This window comes from Manacus candei, unplaced genomic scaffold, assembly GCF_025592945.1.
Source record: "Manacus candei isolate 608988 ecotype Guabito, Panama unplaced genomic scaffold, ASM2559294v1 h1tg000023l, whole genome shotgun sequence".
Lineage (NCBI taxonomy): Eukaryota > Metazoa > Chordata > Aves > Passeriformes > Pipridae > Manacus > Manacus candei.
Genome location: NW_026138071.1, coordinates 7,478,337 through 7,496,535, shown reverse-complemented (window position 1 = coordinate 7,496,535; position 18,199 = coordinate 7,478,337). Strand labels below are relative to the sequence as shown.

Genomic DNA, 18,199 nt, shown 5'->3' with positions numbered 1-18,199 from the left:
TGTCCCTGCCACTGGCTCCACGTGTCTCTGTCCCAGGGGGGCTGCGTGAGCCTGGAGGTGGCCCCCCAAATTGTCCTTGGCTGACCCCAGGCTGTCACACGCAGAGGCTGAGCTCCTGACGGACGGAGCACTTGCGGCACTGCACCACACAGCACCAGTGGAAGCGGCAAAGGCAGTTTTCTTCCAACACCACTGTCTCATCCCGGTGCCCTCGCCCGCAGCACAGTAGGTCACACCCACTCGTGTCCATGGCTGTGCTGTTGCAGACACGGCCCCGGGTGCCCAGTGAGCCTGTCTTACGGTTAGCTGAGCAGAAATCAGGCGAGTCAGCAGAGTAGATGAGGTCCTGCTTGTCAGGGGGCTTGATGTTGTCACCCACAGGGATGAGGGTTTTCCCGTCGTTCCCTCCCATCACCTTGAAAGCCCCATTAAAGCGCTCCAGCAGGCGGTCCCCCACCTCGCGGAAATGGGGCATCTTCCGCCAGCAGGTCCGCAGGGTGCAGGAGCCCGACAGCCCGTGGCATTTGCACTCTGTCCTCATGTAGCTGCGCACCGCCTGGGGAAGAGACGGTGATGTTCAGCGCTTGCTCCCCTGCCTCCCTGCCCAGCATCCCCAGCCAAAATCCTGCCTCCCCCTGGGGGAGGGGTCTGGGAGTGGAGAGGGGCACAGGGGGTTTCCAAAGCACCTGCAAAGAGTTCCTGAAAAATACTGGGTCCGCATTTCAGCCGAAGCTGGTGCAGGTACATGGCTTGGGGAAATTAAGGGTGGAGGGCTGAGCTGGGTAGGACACAGATACCTGCAGAGGACAAGGAGCACAGGGGCCTTACCAAGCGCCCGGCTTCGTTGTTGTGCAGGTCGATAAGAGCTCGGATGTCATTTTTGCCTTTCTTGTTCTTGGCATCCATAAACTGCTGGGATTTCTCGTAGCCGAACTGCACATCGTCCCCACAGCCCCCCCACTCCCAGGCCGTGCCCTCCGTGCCCGGACCCGCCGTGGGGGAGGGAGGAGTCCGGCTCCGTGTCAGCTCGCAGCCGCACTGCAGCAGCTCTCCCATGCTGCAGGCCTGTGTGATGGCGTGGCTCACCCCGGCCGCCGTGATGGCATACACGAAGGCTGTTTCACGGATATCTGCAGGAGAACACACAGGGCCGGGATGTGGGGTCAGCTCCGGCAAAGGCTCTGCAAACAAAGCACCGCCCCCCCGGGCTAGCATCCCCTGGCGTCTAAGACCTCCCACTTCTCGCCCTTTTCATCTGTGCTCAACGTTGCTCCCCGGGTGATGCACCCACCTAGGTACAGGATGCCTGGGGCAAGAACTGCCTCTTGCAAGCAGATATGAAGAATGTGGGGGATGGCCAGGCCATGCCAGTGTTCCTCCACCCCAGCTGTGGAGAGACAACCTCCCCTTGCAAGGATGGGTGCTGCCCCGTAGGAAAGAGGGAAGCTTGGAGAGCAGGGGCGGTCCCAGGTGGTACTCACAGCTTCCTCACACTACCCTGCAATATCCCTCCAAGCAGGAAAAATCCTATCCCCAGATGCAAACTGGCACCTGGACAGAAGCACTGAGAGGGATATGGAGGATGCCACTCACTCCCCTGCAGGGTGGCAGCAATGATGCCATGCTGCCTGCTCTGCCCCCATACCTGCTTTGCCATGGGGCACCGCCTGCCCCACTCTCTCCACCAGCACAGCCTCCACCCTGCAGGATTATTTATTATTAGTATTTGCTCCTGTCTCTCTCTGCTCCGGGACACAAATTCCAAGCATCTTTCCCCTGCCCAGACCTGCCGCTCGCAGCCGCAGCCAGCGGGGGATTCTGGCAGCGGGAGTGTGGCGCCCTGCTAAGGGGGCTCCTGTGCTCCCCCTACTCCGTGCCTGCGGAATCCCTGCCCACCCAAAAGCCAGGGCAAGACTGGCCCAGGGTGATGACATGCAGGGGGTTCCTGGGGAGGGAGAGGAAGATAAGCTTTGGACGGTGATCCGTCCCCCCATCTCCAGCATTCTGACTTGGGGAGGCTGTGGGAAGAGGGATTCCAGGGCACCAGTTCCATGAGTGGCTTCTCCAAAAACCCACGCAGCGAGTCCCACTGGTGTTAGCAGGAACTGGGCACACCAGTGCCTTTTTGACAATGCCACCCAAGGGATGCCACCCCCTCCCCAAGCCCTCCTGCCCCCCCAAGCCACCTGACCACCCACCTGCTCCTGCCTGGGCCTGGTAGAACCCTCAGCAGGCAGCCCATAGCTGGTAGAGTTCCCCATGCCACTCTGCCAGCTGGGCCCAGAGGGATGCCACTCCTCTGACAGCTCCTCCAGACACGCGGCTGCCCCCACGCCAGCCTGCCCTGGCATGCCGCGCCTGCCACAGGCAGCAGGGAAGGAAGAGGGGACAGCTTTGTCTGTGCTAGGGAGACCACAACTGGAAACAGGAGCCCACTGCAGCATCCTTGGATAGAAAAGGTACTCATCCTGGATGGGAGGTACTCATCTGATGGAGCTGGGAACCCCAAAAATGCTAGGATGCTTTATGCATCCCTATAGGATTACAGGGAGGCTGGTGCCTACAGGCATCTCTCAGAGCAGGGCTTCTGACGCCCATCTTGTGGCCTTGAGGACCTTCACACCTCTACCTGGGGTGCCCCATGTCCTCAGAGTGCCAGGGACTCCCAAACTTATCCCTGTCTTCAGGATATTGCTTATCTCTACCACCCCAGCAATGAGGCTGAACCAACATGGTGGCTCCCTCAGCATCCCCATGCCTGATGTGCCTGTGTCTCCCCCAACCTAAGCTGCTCCTGGGTTACCAGCAGCACATCAATCATTATCTTTCAGTCTGGCCGTCGCATTCTGGTACCATCCTACTTGCGGTCTGGATCCCTGCCTGGCACAGATCCCACCTGCCTTGCTGCCAGGTTGGGGTGAAAAGAGGTGACCCCAGAGGCAAGAGTGTCCCCCATGTGCTGTGGCTCTCTGCCACTTGACTGAATACACCTTCCTCTGTTGGGGGCAACCCACACCTGCAAAATGAGCCTGTCCCCCTTCCACAGGCCAGTGTCTCCCTCAGAGAGACCCCCATTGGCACCTGCAGCCACTGGGTGCCCAGGGCACCCCACCCTTTCCAATGCCCCCAAGGAGGCCACCCTGACCCCTCTTCATGGCCCAAGGACATACCCACTTTGCCTGGGCCTGACCATGCACGAACAGGAGATGTGCAAGGAGACTGGGGCTTGCTCCAACGTCTTCATCTACTATGGCACAGGGACCAACATGGGAACAGGGGCAGGACTAAATTCACCTCCCACTAAGTGATCCTACCAGCCTGAGGTGCTTCAAACTTGTGGTCCCCCCTTGCTTGAATCACCATCCACCCCCAGCCTCTCTTCCTGGGGAGCATGGCAGGGCTTTCCCCTCCCTTACACACTGACAGGTGCCCTCTTGCTCTGCTCCTTCTCTGACTTTGATGTAGCGGGGCCAGGCTTGGACCACTGTATCCGTCTGGCTGGGACCTGCAAATCCCTTCTTGCCCCTGGCCCTGTTCCTTGGGGTGACATCAGGGTGCCCACCCACAGGCACGGACAGGGGACAAGCACCCCTCTTCTCTGCTTCCTGCAAGACCAGGAGGAGGGAAGTGAAGGGTACCCACAGGGTGAGGGGCAGCTCCCAAAGGCTGCGCACTGCCTTCCACCTAGGCCCCTTCCCCCATCACACCCTGGGGTCCTGGGGGAGCAGTAAATCACTGCCAGACAAGGGTGCATTCTTGGGCTTCATGAAGCCCCGTGCTGTCTGGGAGCATCGGTAATTGCTTCATTACAACACAGGAAGACATGTCCCAGCAGTAAAACCTCATTGTGACTGCACCAGGGAACGCTGAACAACCCCCTACATGCACACACACACACACATACACACATAGGTTTGCACGCCAAGACTGCTCCAGGAGTCCTGGGGGGGTGTGTGACCGGATGGAGGCTTTTCGGAAAAATGGGAGGCTGAGGAAGCACTGGCCTTACCCTGCTGTAAGATCTTGCCGAAGTACTTGCTGTGGCTGGTGCAGTTCCAGCGGCGGAAGCGGAATTGGTACTGGCACTCCCGGACGCCCAGCTTGGTGCCCTTGGCCACCTCCTGCACAATCTCTGGCTCCAGCTGGCACAGCTCCGCCTGCTTGCCTGCCAGCCGCTTCGTCTTGCGGCAGATGCTGTTGGGGTCCATGACCAGAGGGCTCCCCACTGCCCTGCAGGAGGGGACAGACGAGCAGAGCAAAACCAGCACCCAAGCTCAGGAGGGATCAAGGTGTGGATGGGGCATGACGAGACCTGCTCCCAGGGACAGAGCAGGGCCGCAGGGCAGTGACAGTTCAGTGCTGAGCTCAGGTGACAAAGGGACAGAGAGAGATATGCAGGGAGGACAGGACAAAAGGTATGGGTGGCACCTGTGTGCCATCACCCAGGGGATACCTTGCCCTACCCAGCCAGTAGGGGAACGGGGAGGATACCCAGCCATGGAACTGGCTATGGGATGATGCTGGAACATACCACTCCATACCGTTGGGGGCATCCCAGGGGGTAATGGCAGTGTCCCTGATGGGAGATGGCAGAGATACTGTGCTACTCAGCACCTGCTCTTTGGGTCTGGCACTGACCCAATTCAGCCTCGGCATCTCAGTATGACCGATGCCTGGTGCAGCTGCATCTCCCAGAGCTGTGGACACAGTGAGGAGCCCATTAAGTGCTCTTGGAGCATCTCCCCCTCTCCAGGGGGGCTCTCTGCTTTACCCTGTGGGAGACAAGATGTGTGACCTTGCCTGTGATAAAGCACCTTGGCTGCTGGCCAGGTTCCTGCGCTCACCTCCCTGAATCCAGGCACTAGGTCCAGGGAATGGAGCTGCAGGCGGGTGCAGGAGTGCGAGGGAGGGATGCAGGTGGCATCGCGAGCTCTGCCAATGCCAACGCGGGAGGGCAAGTCTTGGCTGGGCCCATGTCAGAGGTGGCTCCTCCTTGCCAGCACAGCTGGAGCGAGATGCCTGGCTCTCTGAGCTGGGAGGCAAAGTCTGAGCATGATGCCGTGCTCCCCAGTGTGCCGCTGGCTACAGAAACTTCAGTGCTTTCCCCACACATTTCGCCCGGAGTGCCCTCCACAGCGCAGCTCGTGGAACTCTGCAGCCCGCCGGCACTTTGCCACATGCTGAGGCGGGAGATGCTCCAGCTGTGCCTTGGGCAACACAGGAGCCGCAGTGGTTAGAGGGCAGGCGTGCCACACTGACGGCCTCACACCCGTGCCTCCCATCCCATGGCAAGGAGGTAGTGTGGCCATGGGCCACACAAATTTAGCACACCCTAAACACGGCCCCACTCAGCCCTCCCTCACCTCCAGCACCGCTCTTGTGGGCTCAGAGCTCACCCTGCTCAACAACATGATTTTCCTGTCTGTGGATGCCCACAGAACCTATGGGTTGGACTCAGTATACTCCAACACCTAGGGGTGCCTGAGGACAGTGAAGCCACATTCCCTGGAGTCCCCTGGGGAGCAGTGCATGGGCAACCTGTGCTGCCGTCGGCCTCACTCACTGGGGAGCGTTGCCTGCACTGCAACTTCCAAACCCAGAGCTTTATAATCTGGCCAAGCCCCAGGGGCTCAAAAATCACAAGCTGAATCTCTGTATAACTGTGTTCCGGGTTTCCTTTTCACTCTCACCCAGCTGGGGGTCTGTGTTTGGGATACTAAGCTGCAGGACTTTGCTTGCCATCCTGTCCCCAGTGCAAGCTCCCTCCAAGGTCTGAAGCTCAAGGTCCTGCCAGGATTTCCCTGCCCCAAGCCAGGCTCCCCAGCTGCCTGCATCTCGTGCCCATCAGACCCCAGCTGGGCTTAGGGAGGACGTGCTCTCTTGCACAGCCTGGAAAAGGAGCCCTTATGCTTTGGCTGGAGGTTTAAAGGGTTAAACAGCTAAACAGAGATGCACAGCCTGGAAAGGGGATCTCCAGCAGGGAGACTGAGGCAAGCCCACACTCCTGCTGGGAAGAACCCATTTCCCTTTGCTCCTGGCAGCTCAGCTTCCCTTTGCTGCACCTCTCCAAAGGGATGGGGCAGCTGGGGAAGCATTTCAGAACTGTGGCTTGCCTGGCACAGCTCCCCCATAGATGGGGAAACTGAGGCCCACATGGAACATAACCAGAAAATCTGTCCAGTCTAATCCTATGATGACCACACAGGGATCCAAGCCTCAATGCTGGGCTCCAAATTTGCTGTCCTTGGGGACCGTGGGCTCCCAACATCTACAACAGGACAGCAGAGGTTTGGCTGCTTCCTCCAGTGGGGTGGGGAAGAAGGAGAGCTGGGATGGGACTTTCATTAAGAGATGACTCTTTGTACTCATATAAAAACGACGCACTCGTGCCCCAGGGCCATCAGATCAAATACTGAACTGCAGCTCACCCCAGCCCGCTGGATCAAGCCGGGAAGAAGAGCTCAGCCCTGCAGGGCTGGGGGGCGGCTCCCCGGCACCACGGGGGTCCCCACCCATGGTCCAGGCAGCAGCAAAGCTGGCTGGAGAACGCGGGAGCTCGCTGTCCGTGCTGACGAGGCGTGGGGTGGGCTGCCTAAGTCCAACACAATATTAATTTCCGCTGGGCTCCACTTTCTGGCACAGGAAGGCTGCTGGGAGCCCAAGAGCTGTTTTGCTTTGGAGGGTTCGGAGAGGGGGGGAGCATGGGGGGAGACAAGGGCAAGAAAAATGCTGCCAAACTGCTACCACTTTGGCAAGGGCTCCAGCACAGGGCCCAGATCTGCCTGAGCTTGTCCTGCTCCAAGGCCTCCCGCATCTACAATTAAGGTGCCCCACCTCTGCCGCTGGGCACTCCTCCCCCTGCCCTGGTGAAGGAACAGGGTCGCCAGCCAGGCTCCCCACAACTTACCTGAGGCACCCCGGCCCCCCCTACCACCTCCTGCCCTAGAGCCCCCAGCCAGGCTCAGCGGCTCAGCAGCATCCGTCCCGTCTGCCCCAAGTACCCTGCTGGCTGCCAGAACCGCTGCCGGGTGGCTGCTATCTTGCCCCCAGAGAAGATGGGATGATGAGCCCTGCTTCCCGACCCAATTCCCAGCACCCCTGTGTAAGTGAAACAACCCCCATTGGTGAAAGAGGAGACTGAGGCACAGAAAAGGAGCTGCAATCCACCACTAGACTGCTGCTGTCACCCCTTAGGCTGTCAACAGCTGCAGCCTGAGCCCTGTCCCAGTGACACACACCAAACAGGAGTCACTGGGGCTTCTGATGCAACCCCTCTGCTCCAGATGCTCTCCCTGTGCAACAGAGCCGGGTGTTCCTAAGAGCATAATCACCAGCTTTTTCCAGCTCAGCTCACAGTCACAGAGCCTCCAGTATGCCCCAGTCTCATTCCCAGACAAAATCATAGATGAAGGAGCCTGGCTCAAGTCATCATCTTCCCCTTGGGCATGGGGATGGTGTGGAGCAAGGCTTCTCCCAGCCCCTGTCAGCAGACAGGATCAAGGGGAGCCAGTGAGGTCCTGGTTTGCAGGAAGCCAATGGAGTGAGGCTGGCAGAATCATGCAGTGAGAAAGAGGATGGTCAGCCTTCAAAAGTGGCACCCACATCTTGGGTGAAAAATGCCTCCTTTGATCCTGATGGCCTTGAAACCCCAAAGGAGTGCAGTGGTTGTGCCATGCCAGCTCCATGTTGGACCTGCTAGGTCTACATCCATTGAGTATTGCTGCCTGTGTGCTCCCATGTGGCAAGGGGATGCTGTTATGGGGTAGTAAGGGCATGTCTTGCCTCACATCCAGGTCTCTATCCCAGTCCCTGAGTGCCGTCAGGAAGGGAGTGCACAATACTGGGGTACCCGGCTCATCGCTCTGAGCCCACAGGTGCTTCTGCATCCACTTGGAGAGGTAAGAACTGCAGGATGGAGAACTGATCTCCATCCCTTGGGGGAACGGGTCACCCCATGTCCCACACAGTGATGACACATTCAGTGACAGCCCTACAAGGAAGTCAAACACGAAGGGAACCTGTCTCTTTCCGAGGTGTACAAACAGGGTGAGGGGGACACACAGAAGAATTTTCTCCCGTCCAGCTTGTGCTTCAGCTCATGCTGAAGTGTAGCGGGCGCTCGACCCCTCACCCGGGGCGATGCGTGGGTGCTGCCACTAACCGGGGCAGCTGGGTGTGGAAAACAGAGCAGGAGGCCCATGAGGGTGTGGTGAGTAAGCAACAAGTCACTGCCCTGGGGGGGCGCAGCCAGGGTTTGGCTGCTGAGCAGGACGGGGGCACTGAGGGAGCAGGAAATGCCGCAGGTTGGGGAGAGCAGGGGGACCCTGTGCCCCACCTTCCTCTTTACAGCTCCTTGGCAAGAATGTCATGCAAACAGATGGGCAGCTGCCTAAAGAAAAGAGACTTTGGCTTGGCATGGCATGGCATCAACCCATGGACCTGCTGGTTGCAGGGTCATGTTGAGGCCAGGTGCCTGTGAACGGTAGCTGCCCAAACTTGTGGTACAGGTACCAGGGAGGATGGAGGGAGCAGGTACCTGCAGAGATGGGGGTCCTAAAGCTGTGTCCAAACCCTAGAAGGGCTGGGATAAAAAGTAAGAGATCCACCCACCCGTGGTCAGTGTGTTCTTCCTCTGGGTTCTGGCAGAGGCTGGAGCTGGGGTAGCATGAGGGCTGGGCTAGCTTATGTCCAAATACAGGTGCCACATGTGGCAGCAGGACCCTGCAAATTCTGAGCAAATATCGGGGTGTGCTCAGCTCTGCCCAGCATCCTCCTACATGAGGGGTATTTGAAGGGATCAAGCCTCTGATGCAAAGCCCAGACAAGCCCTCCAGTTTGGGGTATGTGTAGGGCAGAGTTGGAGAGCCTGGGTGTCACCAAGTGAGAGTGGATGTGACCAGGAGCAAGGACAAGGGATGGTATGGGTGAAAGCTCAGTTGCTTTGGGAGAGAACACAAGTAGCCTAATGCTGGAGCCAGTAGCCATCTCAAAAAGTGCAAGGGAAACATTTTCCACTTGAAAAACCCAGAGGGTCAGCAGCTGCTTTAATAGGGGCACAGGGAAATGGCACTGGTCAGGGCCACCACACTGGGACATTCATTGCTTCCTGTATGGTGTTGCTCCAGGGGTGAGGGCATGCCCAGGATGGCTGGGCAGCCCCGTCTGCTGGGCGCTGTGGGGTGGCAGCTGTAGGTCAGCAAGTCCAGAGAGTGACTCACAGTGCTCACCCAAAGTCATGCAGGCAGGGCCCTACAGCCCAGCAGCCTGCTCTTACAGGCTCTCAGCAGTCTGGGTGCTGGTCAGGGCAGTGGAAGAGAAGGAGAGGCCACTGGTGCATGAAACCATCCAGAGCTGTGTGGAACAGGGGATGCAGGACTGGGACTCTCAAACAAGGGTACAGCCACAGGTGCTAGGGGGTGGGTCCTCCATGAGTGCCTCTGAAGAAGCCCCATGGAAAACTGGAGGTGCAGTGCTCTTGTGCACAGATGGGCAGGTGTCCATCCCTCCAGGCCCCATCAGACCCACAGCTGGAATGGAGCACATCTTAGCTGGGATGGTTTTCTCCCTTGCTCTCTCTTCCATCTCCCAGCTGCTCTCAGCCATGCCTATGGAGAGCCAATGGGCACTCAGGAAGCCTGGCTTTGCTCACCCCCATCCCCACAGTGCCTCTGTTCCTGCAAGCACAGCCCAACCACAAACCGGCTTGGCTGAAATCATGCCCTGAACCTGCCCGGGGCTCCTCAGACACTACATCTGCAAGCCCTGTATCCTTCACCCTCTGGGCCAGCACAGGAGCCCCAGGCAGTCCCTACTTGTCCTGCTCAGGGAGAAATCACTGTTGCACAAGGAGCTGGGTGAGAAACACCTAAAGAAGAGGGGAGGAGGAAGAAAGAGAATTTACTGGGCTGGTGGAAGCAAGGGGAGCCTATTCCCTGCAGCCTGGCACTAACCAAGGTACCAGCAGCACCTGAGTGGCACAATTTCCATTGGCACTGACCATAGCCTGCTCCCTCTGCCATGGAAAGGTCTGTGTCTGCCTGTGCCCCTTTGCTTCTTCTTAGACACAGGGGCACAGGGTGTGTCTAAGGTGGTGTGACTGTATCTTCAGTGAGCACTGTGGGGGCATCCTAACACAACAAGGATGCTCTTTCTCAGGCTACAACATCACTAGCATGATGTCAGTGCTCGTACGTCACACTTGAACCTTTTTCCATAGATGCAGCCATCTGCCAGGATCCCAACAGGTGCAGTTACCACCCATGAGTGGCCAGGTGTCATGCTTTTAATTAACTTTACCTTAGCTAAAACCAGGACACCAGGTCTGGCTGGGGACTGTGTCTCCTGGGACCCAACCCAGCTACACCCCATTGTGCCTCTCTCAAAAATTAGTTTACCACCAGTGGGTGAAAAAATTGCCTCAAACAGGCAACCCCTGCATCCCCACCACCACACAGCTAATGTATTAAGGGGTGGGATAGAGGGGGCAGTAAAGACATTCCTTTCTTTGCCAGGGAAACATGCTCCCTTGGCTAAGCACTCACAGGTGCCCAGTGATGCACACATAAAGGTGTGCCAGTGAAGTTCCTATGCATCAGTGACAGCGACAGCAAGGAACATCTCTATCAATGCCACCAGCCTTGGGGCTTCCAGGAACTCTGGCACAACATATGGCTGTATACTTGAACCCCTCTCCTCCAACAGCAAACCTCACAAACACCAGTGCTACCCAGACCTGGGAGACAGGACCAGGAACAGACATATGGGAAGATGCCTCATGAGCTGGCTCAAGGGGTCAGGCAGCACCTGGACTTCTCTCCCCAGCATGGGAAGAGCTCCGTGGAAATAAGGGATGATCTCAGCCAGGGGCCAAAACCCAAGCTCTCTGGAAAGCAGCTCATGTATCAGCCAGCTGCTCCTGTGCCCTGTCCAGGGAAGCCCAGCACGTCCATTTGGTGGTGCTGGTGGCCTCATCCACACACCACCTCCACCTCCTCTGGGCTTGCTGGCTCCAGAGTGAAGTAGAGTGCAAGCTGGTGATCCCTCTGCAGCCATTCCACTACCCAGTGCATTCAGCCATGTTGCAGGCATTATTCTTATTATTCTTAAATTAAAGGTTCCTTCCCTTCTTATTTTTTAAAAGAAGAAAAAACAAGTTTGACCCCTTGCCCTCCTCTGCCAAATCCTGCTAATCTCCCCAAGTCGGTTCTGCCAGCGCACGTATAGCATGGTCACAGCATCAGCAGGACCCAGGCTCCACGGTAAGATGTGGCTCTGAGCTGCCAGGGCAGGGGGCAGCAGTACCCCAGCACCCTGCCCTTGCCGGTGCCGTCTGCCTGCCCCTAAATTGAAGGCAAAATTAACTTCTGCTTCACCTTTACCTGCTCCAGCCATGGGTAGATGTCCTCAAAGCTGGAGCACAGGGCATGAGATTGAAGGTGAGGGCTCACTGGGTGAGTATTGATGAGGATGGGGCAGAGAAAGCATGGAGAGCTGAAGGGACAGCTGTGTATGGGTCTGAGAATTAGCGAGAGAAATACAGCAGGTCTCAGGCAGCAGGAGGGAATGAGTCCTGCATATCTACCCTGAGGTGGGTGGCAGGGAGCATGGAGATCTTCCACACACACCCTGCCCTGACCAGGGCTTGCCCTGCCTCATTCTCCCCTCCTCTAGCAAAAAACCAAGGCAAGCCCCTCTCAGACCCATGTTAAACCTTTGTCTGGCAATAAACCAAGTTTTTGCTCTGGGACAAACTTAGCTGGTGTACAACTGACCATAACAGCACCATTTATACTCACCAAGGCCCCTGCTTTTGCCCTGCATCCCTGGAGCCAGGGCTAGCAAAGGGAATGGAGATGTAGAATAAATCACTGGTGGGCAGGCAGTGGACCAAGAGGGGAAAGGCTTATGGAGAGCTTTATTTTAGGGGTCAAAAGAGTGTGACAATGTGGAGACGAATAGCCTCAGATAATGAATGATAGCCCGGACGGCACGCCGGGGAGCTGGAATCTAAGCACTTAAAACCGGATAAAGACAGGCTGGGTGAAATTCTTAATAGATTTAAATAGTTCATGTTTCGACAGATACCTGGGCTTTCCAAGGCTGGGTCCCAGCTCTGTGCCTGTAATGAATCCCCCACCCCCTCTGGTATCCTGCAAGGCACCGTCTCTGCCTTTGATGAAGGCACCATTACAAATAGGGGTTTTGTCCCTGCTATGTCCAGGCCACTGTTCAGGGGGGACATGGTAGGGACCCTCGGGCTTTTAATTAAAGTTGACTTATTGGAGGGGTCTGGAGGCCCCTACCCCACCTTCCCCACCCCTCAGGCATACAACCCTCCTAGGCTGAAGGCTTGAAGTGCAGGGAGGCAGACTGCAGCTCTCCCCACAGGACCTGTGTGCCCCATACCCCTGGGGCAGCTCCAGCCTGCTGTTCCCAACACACTTGTGTGCCCAAACCCTGACAGCATGTGAGTGCCTTGATCTGGATCCTCCTGGCCAGCAAGCAGCAGTTCCTACCCAAGTTGTGCCCTGGGTGTAGGGGACTCTGTTATCCCCAAGCTGGGGTGGGAGGACCACCCCCAGAGATCGAGGGACCCTGCGTGCCCTTCTGCATCCCCCCCCGGGATGTCCTACTCACCACCAGAGCCCGATGATATTGGCGGGGCAGAGGAGGATGAAGAAGAGCCCCAGCTGGGTCCGGGAAGAAGGCAGCATCCTGCCAGGGCTGAGGGAAGCGTCGAACCCGCTCCGCGCCACCCGCGGTGAGCCGGGCTGCCCCTAGGGTCTGGCCGGGGCCCCGGCGGGTGGGTGCCCGGTGCCTCCCTCCGCCGGGCCGGGCCGGGCCGGGCGGGCAACGCGGCCGGCGGGGCCGGGCCGGGCTGGGTTGGGCTGGGCTGGGCTGGGCAGGCAACTCCGGGCGGCTGGAGCGCGGCGCGGAGGCTGCTCCGGAGAAGGAGGAGGAGGAGGGACGGGGCTGCGAAAGCATCTGCTCCGACAGGGAAACCGGAGCCCGGGGGGACGGACAGGGCGGGCCGGGCGGGGGGACTCCCTGGTGCCAGGCTCGGCTCCCGGCGCACAGCCACGGCCACGATGTGGGCACGGCCACGGCCACGGGCACCCTCCGGCAGTGGGACGGTGGCCTCAGCCTGTCCAACCCCGCGTCCCGCCGCCGCATTGGACGTGCAGTCCTTTTTGCGGGACCTGCCTGGCACAGCACTGCCCGGCTCCGCTCATGGTCCTGCCACAGCCCTGCCAAACTCGACCTGGCCTCGAGGTGTCCCCAACACCTGCCCATCACATTCCTGCCCGACCCTGACACCCTTGGCATGGCCTTGCCCAAACCCGGAATCCCTGTGTTGCCTGCCAGCACAGCCCTGCCTGGCCCCTGTCCCCACACTGGGTTTGCCTGGAGCCTGTCCTCCGACCAATCTGTCCTGCCTGGGGATGCTGGAGGAGTGACCCCTCACAAACATCTCCCAACACTTGGCTCCAATACCTCTGGAGAGACATGCCTGGGGCAGGGGTACCTGCAGGAGGAGAATGATGGGAGTCAGCCCCAGGAGAAAAGAGACCAGGAGGAGTGCAGTGAGGGATAGCTTGTTCATGGTGATTTCATCTCAGGTGCAGCCAGGACACAGGAGGGAGACAGCCCCCAGCACTGGATCAACAGGAGGAGTAGCAGGAGTTGCCTAGGGCAGGAGGAAGCTGAGGTGCCTGAAAGATAGCAGAGGGCACACCAGGGCTAGGCAGCTGGGGACAGAAGGAACCAGTACCCATAGGCTGCCACCCCAATTCTCTTCTCCCAGAGGAGCCTCAGGAATGGTCTCCTAGTGCTCTGTATTTCTGATTCTTCTTGTACTGTTCATGACTCCCAGCAGAGTTTGGGGATGCAGCTTCCAGCCATGTAGCATCCAGGCCATAGATCCTAGGGCGGGGACAGCCACCCTGGAGAGTCCAATTGACTTCTGCACCCACCACCACTGAGCACCCATTGGGTTACCCCCAGAGACTGGGGGTGTCTGCCACCAGTGATGGGCAAAGCAGAGCACTCTCTCTGCTGGTGAGCTCATCACTCCCTCCAGCAGCAATTTGAGCTCTGTCCCCCTTCCTGGCCTCCCATCTCCTGCCCATCTCTAGCCTCTGGGTTGCCCATCACTGCTCCCTTTGCTTCAACCACCAACAGTTTCACCCCTTCACCTGGGCATGTTGACTCCCCACCAGCAGCATTTGGTGATGAATGGCTCAGGTTTTATCTGCAGCTTGGCACAATTCTCCTCTTCCTCCTGGGCACAGGACTCCCACCACCTCTGGAGATTTCACACCTGCTCCTTCTCTGCCATCCTTCACGGCAACTGAGCTCCCGGTCTGCACCCTTGGTATTGTGACCAGGACTCAGCTGCCCTGGCCACAGCATGGGGACACAGGGGCACAGGACTTTCCCTGAGCAGGGCACTGCATCTGAGCTACCACACCATGTGCAGTCCCTGTTGTCTTTTGCCTTCACCCACCAGCCTCCATCCTACCTACCCTACAGGAATCTCATCACCTCGAATCTTAGGGGGAAAGTCAGCAAAGAGTAGCAGGGAACATCCCTGCTAAGGCTTGGGGAGTCTGACACGGTGCCCAGGGGCCCAGCCCCTGCAGCAGAGCTTACTTGCAACACACGGCTCATCTGCCGGCGTGTTGAAAGTGCCTGTTGTCCCCCCCGCCCCTAGCGCCTGGCCTCCTCGCAAAGGCAGAGCGGGGCAGGTGAGAAGCCTTTATCTGATTTCCTAAGGGCAGAAAAATCCCTTTGATTTTGCCCCGAAGAGGGGAGCGGAGTGGGGGGGAGTGCCGTCTCGACGAGCAGGTGCGGCTGGTGCTCAGCAACTCGCCTTATCATGTCCTAGCTCTGCGTGAGGCTGGAGGGGGCTGGGGGGGCTGTGATGCCCCCAGCACGCATATGGGAACTGGCCCCATTGCTTGGGTCCTATAGCAAACCCCCCCGAGAGGGGCTAGTGGGGGCAGGGTGAACAAAGGTAGGCTCCTTGCCTTGTGCCTGGACCAGAAGGACTGGGATGGAGGGATGCCAGGGCTTTGCCCTTGTTTCACAGCTTGTCTCACAGCTGCATAAAAATTCCCCTTTAGCAAGGGGAAACTGAGGCATAGAGATGCTAAGACCTGATTAAGCAGCCAGGGTGTGATAGCCTGCTCCCCCAGCCACAGTAGTTTTCTCACTGACTCCCCTTCTGCAACAGGACCTAAAGGGACACATACTTCAGGGGACAAGGATACAGTGGTGACACTGAGCCAAGGCAATGGGGGTGCCACTGCCACCCTGAAGCAGCCTCCACTGTCGCAGCTGAGCCTTTGTCTCTGCCTTTCCTTGCCTCTCACAGCTCACTCCCCCCGCCCCCCACCCACCCCAGCTTTTGTGTTATTACAAATTATAAAACAATTTTTTCCTGCCGTCCCGCATTCTTCTGCCTCCTGCAAGAATTTTAATGTATTTATTTTTGCTATCAGGGGAAAGCGCTGTGTTCCTCGGCCACCCCCGGGCAGCCCCAGCCCTGCTTGGCCACTGATGGAAATTAATGACGGAGGATGCAGGGGGAGAACAGACACCTCTGCACCCCTGCAGCAGAGAGGTGGGGGGGATGGGTGTCTCCCCAACCAGCCATGCTTTCCGCAGTAGAAAAGTCTGTGGAGGATAGAGAACTCAGCTGCACTGGGAAGGGTGATGGGATAGTGGGGGCTGGTCCCCAGGAGAGGCTGTAGTTTATGGGCTGAGGAGGGGACAGCTGTTGGTTGGATGGGCAGGACCAAGGGGTGTTCTTTGGGGTCCAGCTTCGGGGTGCTGTGCTGGGTAATCATGTCCCCATACAGCAGCATGGCCTTGGAATTCTCTTGAGGAAGAGGAGACCTCTCCTAGACCCCAACCCACTCTGCCCCTTGTGACAGTATCCCCAGTGATCCCCATCCTGCTTGTGGGACAAAGCATCCCTTGAGTGCCCCATCCTGCACTCCCCACTGAACTCCCTCTGCCTCTAAGCTGGTGCCTTGATGCTGTTCTGAGCTCTGTCTCTCACTCCTGACCACACAGCCCCAAGGGCAAGGATTGGGGTGCCCTGCTCCCAGAGCCCCCCTGCCCCATAGCCACAAGGCTGGGGGGCTCTGGCTGCTGGGAGGGAGTGGACAGGGGGAGGAAAGAACGGGCCTTTCCTGCTGCGGGGAAAGTGCAGCGATTTCCAACCCAAACACCCCAGCGCTCAGCGGCTGCATACTTTCCCAGCGTCCCTCCCCTCCTTTTTATTCCTGAGGACATTGGCAATCAAACCCAGGTTGGCCCCATCTCCTGCTCCTGCAGTGAGGTCATCGAGCTGTGTTTGTGACATCCCGGCATCTCCATGGCAGCGCACTGTGATGTCATAAGCTTGGGGTTGCGACCTCACGGCAGGAGGAGAATGATCTTATTAAAACAACATGGTCCCCATCCATGGCCGCTCACAGCCGGGGGACTCCAATGCAGGATAACGGCCAGTGGAGAGGCCTGTGGCAGCCAGGGGGATGGTCAGGATGGAGCCCTCCCTGGGATTGTGTTCCCAGTGAGAGACGCTGATGACCCAGGGCATGATCCAGAGCTCAAAGCAGTGGGCAGTCCCCAGGGCTGAACTCCCAGCTGATGCAAACACACAAGCCTTCCTTGTGCTGGGGTGATGGTGAATTTGGGGACAGTCACTCTGACTTACTCTTCAAGGTCTCCCAGGCTCAGCCACAGTGCTGCCCACCTCCAGGGCCAAGTATCTGGGGCCTTATCGGGGTGCAGAGCCCTTTCATGTCAGGCCAGTGGGTGGCAAGTGGAGCTGATGAGGACCTGTCCCCAGATCAGAGCCAACCGGTGCTGACAGCAACTATGCAGCCCATTCTCAAATTAGATGAGCCCCTCCTCTCCCTGGCCAGCACTCCTGCCCCTGCCCCATGGCTGGACACAGCCTGGGACATCGCTGCCCACAGTGCTTCTCATGGCCAACATGTCCCACACACACGCATGCACACACTGTACTCCTAAGGAGCCCTGGGCATCCCTTGGGCACTGACAGTTAGGAGACAGATGGACAGAGGGGTGAATGGGAGTGTAGACAGACAAATGGGTGGGTGGCTGTCTGGATGGACAGGTAGGTGTGGGGATGGGTGAGAAGAGTGATGTACCCATTTGTAGACGGATGGATGGATGGATGGGTGAGTGTACAGACAGCTCAGTAGATGGATGGCTGTGAGAAAGCTACATGTAAGTGTGGATGGATGGATGGACGGATGGACAGGAGAAAGAATGGCCCTAGCACTCTTTAGTGAGCCTGTGTGGTTCTGGATGTTGTTACTCTTTCCAAACAACCAAAGTTTCACACAGCACCAGCAAAAGCCCAGCTCTGTCCTGGGAGAGAAGGGAACATTCACGTCCTAAGGGGAGAAAATTTGTCTTTCTCTCTGTGCAGCTTGAGGGCCTGACCTTGTGCTGCTGCAGCAGTCCATCCTCACTGCTAGCACAGGATCTGTTTTCCACTGCTCAGCGAGGAAACTGAGGCCAAGGGGACTGCCTGGCAGTGCAGCAAAGCTGCAACCACCCCTCTTCAAGGAAATATGGCACTGTGGTCAGTCCCACTCCTTCCAGCTCCCTGCATATCCGTCTGTCCATCCACGGGAAGGACACACATCTCTTGGGCTGAGAGCGATGCCGTTGTCCTTGGGCCCCCGCGGGCCGTAAACATGATGTCATGTGGCAGCACACACAGCCCGCTCTGTGCGCGGGTCCCCAAATGGGCTTCGCGAGTTCGGCGTGGGAGGCATCAACCATGGCCCACAGCCAAGGGAACTGGAGTTGGGAGATAAAATCAGGTTTGCTTTGGGCTGGAGCAAACAGCCTTTGCAGGAGGAGTAAAGGATAGGGAGAGCAGCTGGAAGGGGGAGACACCTCCCCATCTCAGAGAGTTTGTTGAGGAGCAGAGGTAATGGGGGATGCTCCAGGAAAGCCCAGGCTGGTTTTGCCGGTCCCAGGTTGGCTCCCTTCGCGCCTACTTGACTTAGAATAACTCCATAGGCACTTGAAGTCACTAATCAGCCAGGACCACTTGAGAGCAGCCCAGGGCTGCCTCCCGTCTCCTGCGATAACGGGATGCCAGCCCCGGGTTTGCTCCAGCGTCCTGCCCTCACATCCTCAGGGAAAG

At 58.0% G+C, this 18,199-nt stretch overlaps 1 protein-coding gene across 1 annotated transcript; it reads right to left on the bottom strand.

The window, feature by feature from the left end:
• WNT6 (Wnt family member 6) lies at positions 1–12,984 on the bottom strand. Its single transcript, XM_051786648.1, is given in 6 exon segments — positions 1–556; positions 829–1,130; positions 4,010–4,230; positions 12,637–12,785; positions 12,788–12,873; positions 12,876–12,984. Coding segments are annotated over 6 exon segments (1,329 nt in total). The 3' UTR covers positions 1–94.
• Positions 12,985–18,199: the final 5,215 nt, after the last annotated feature.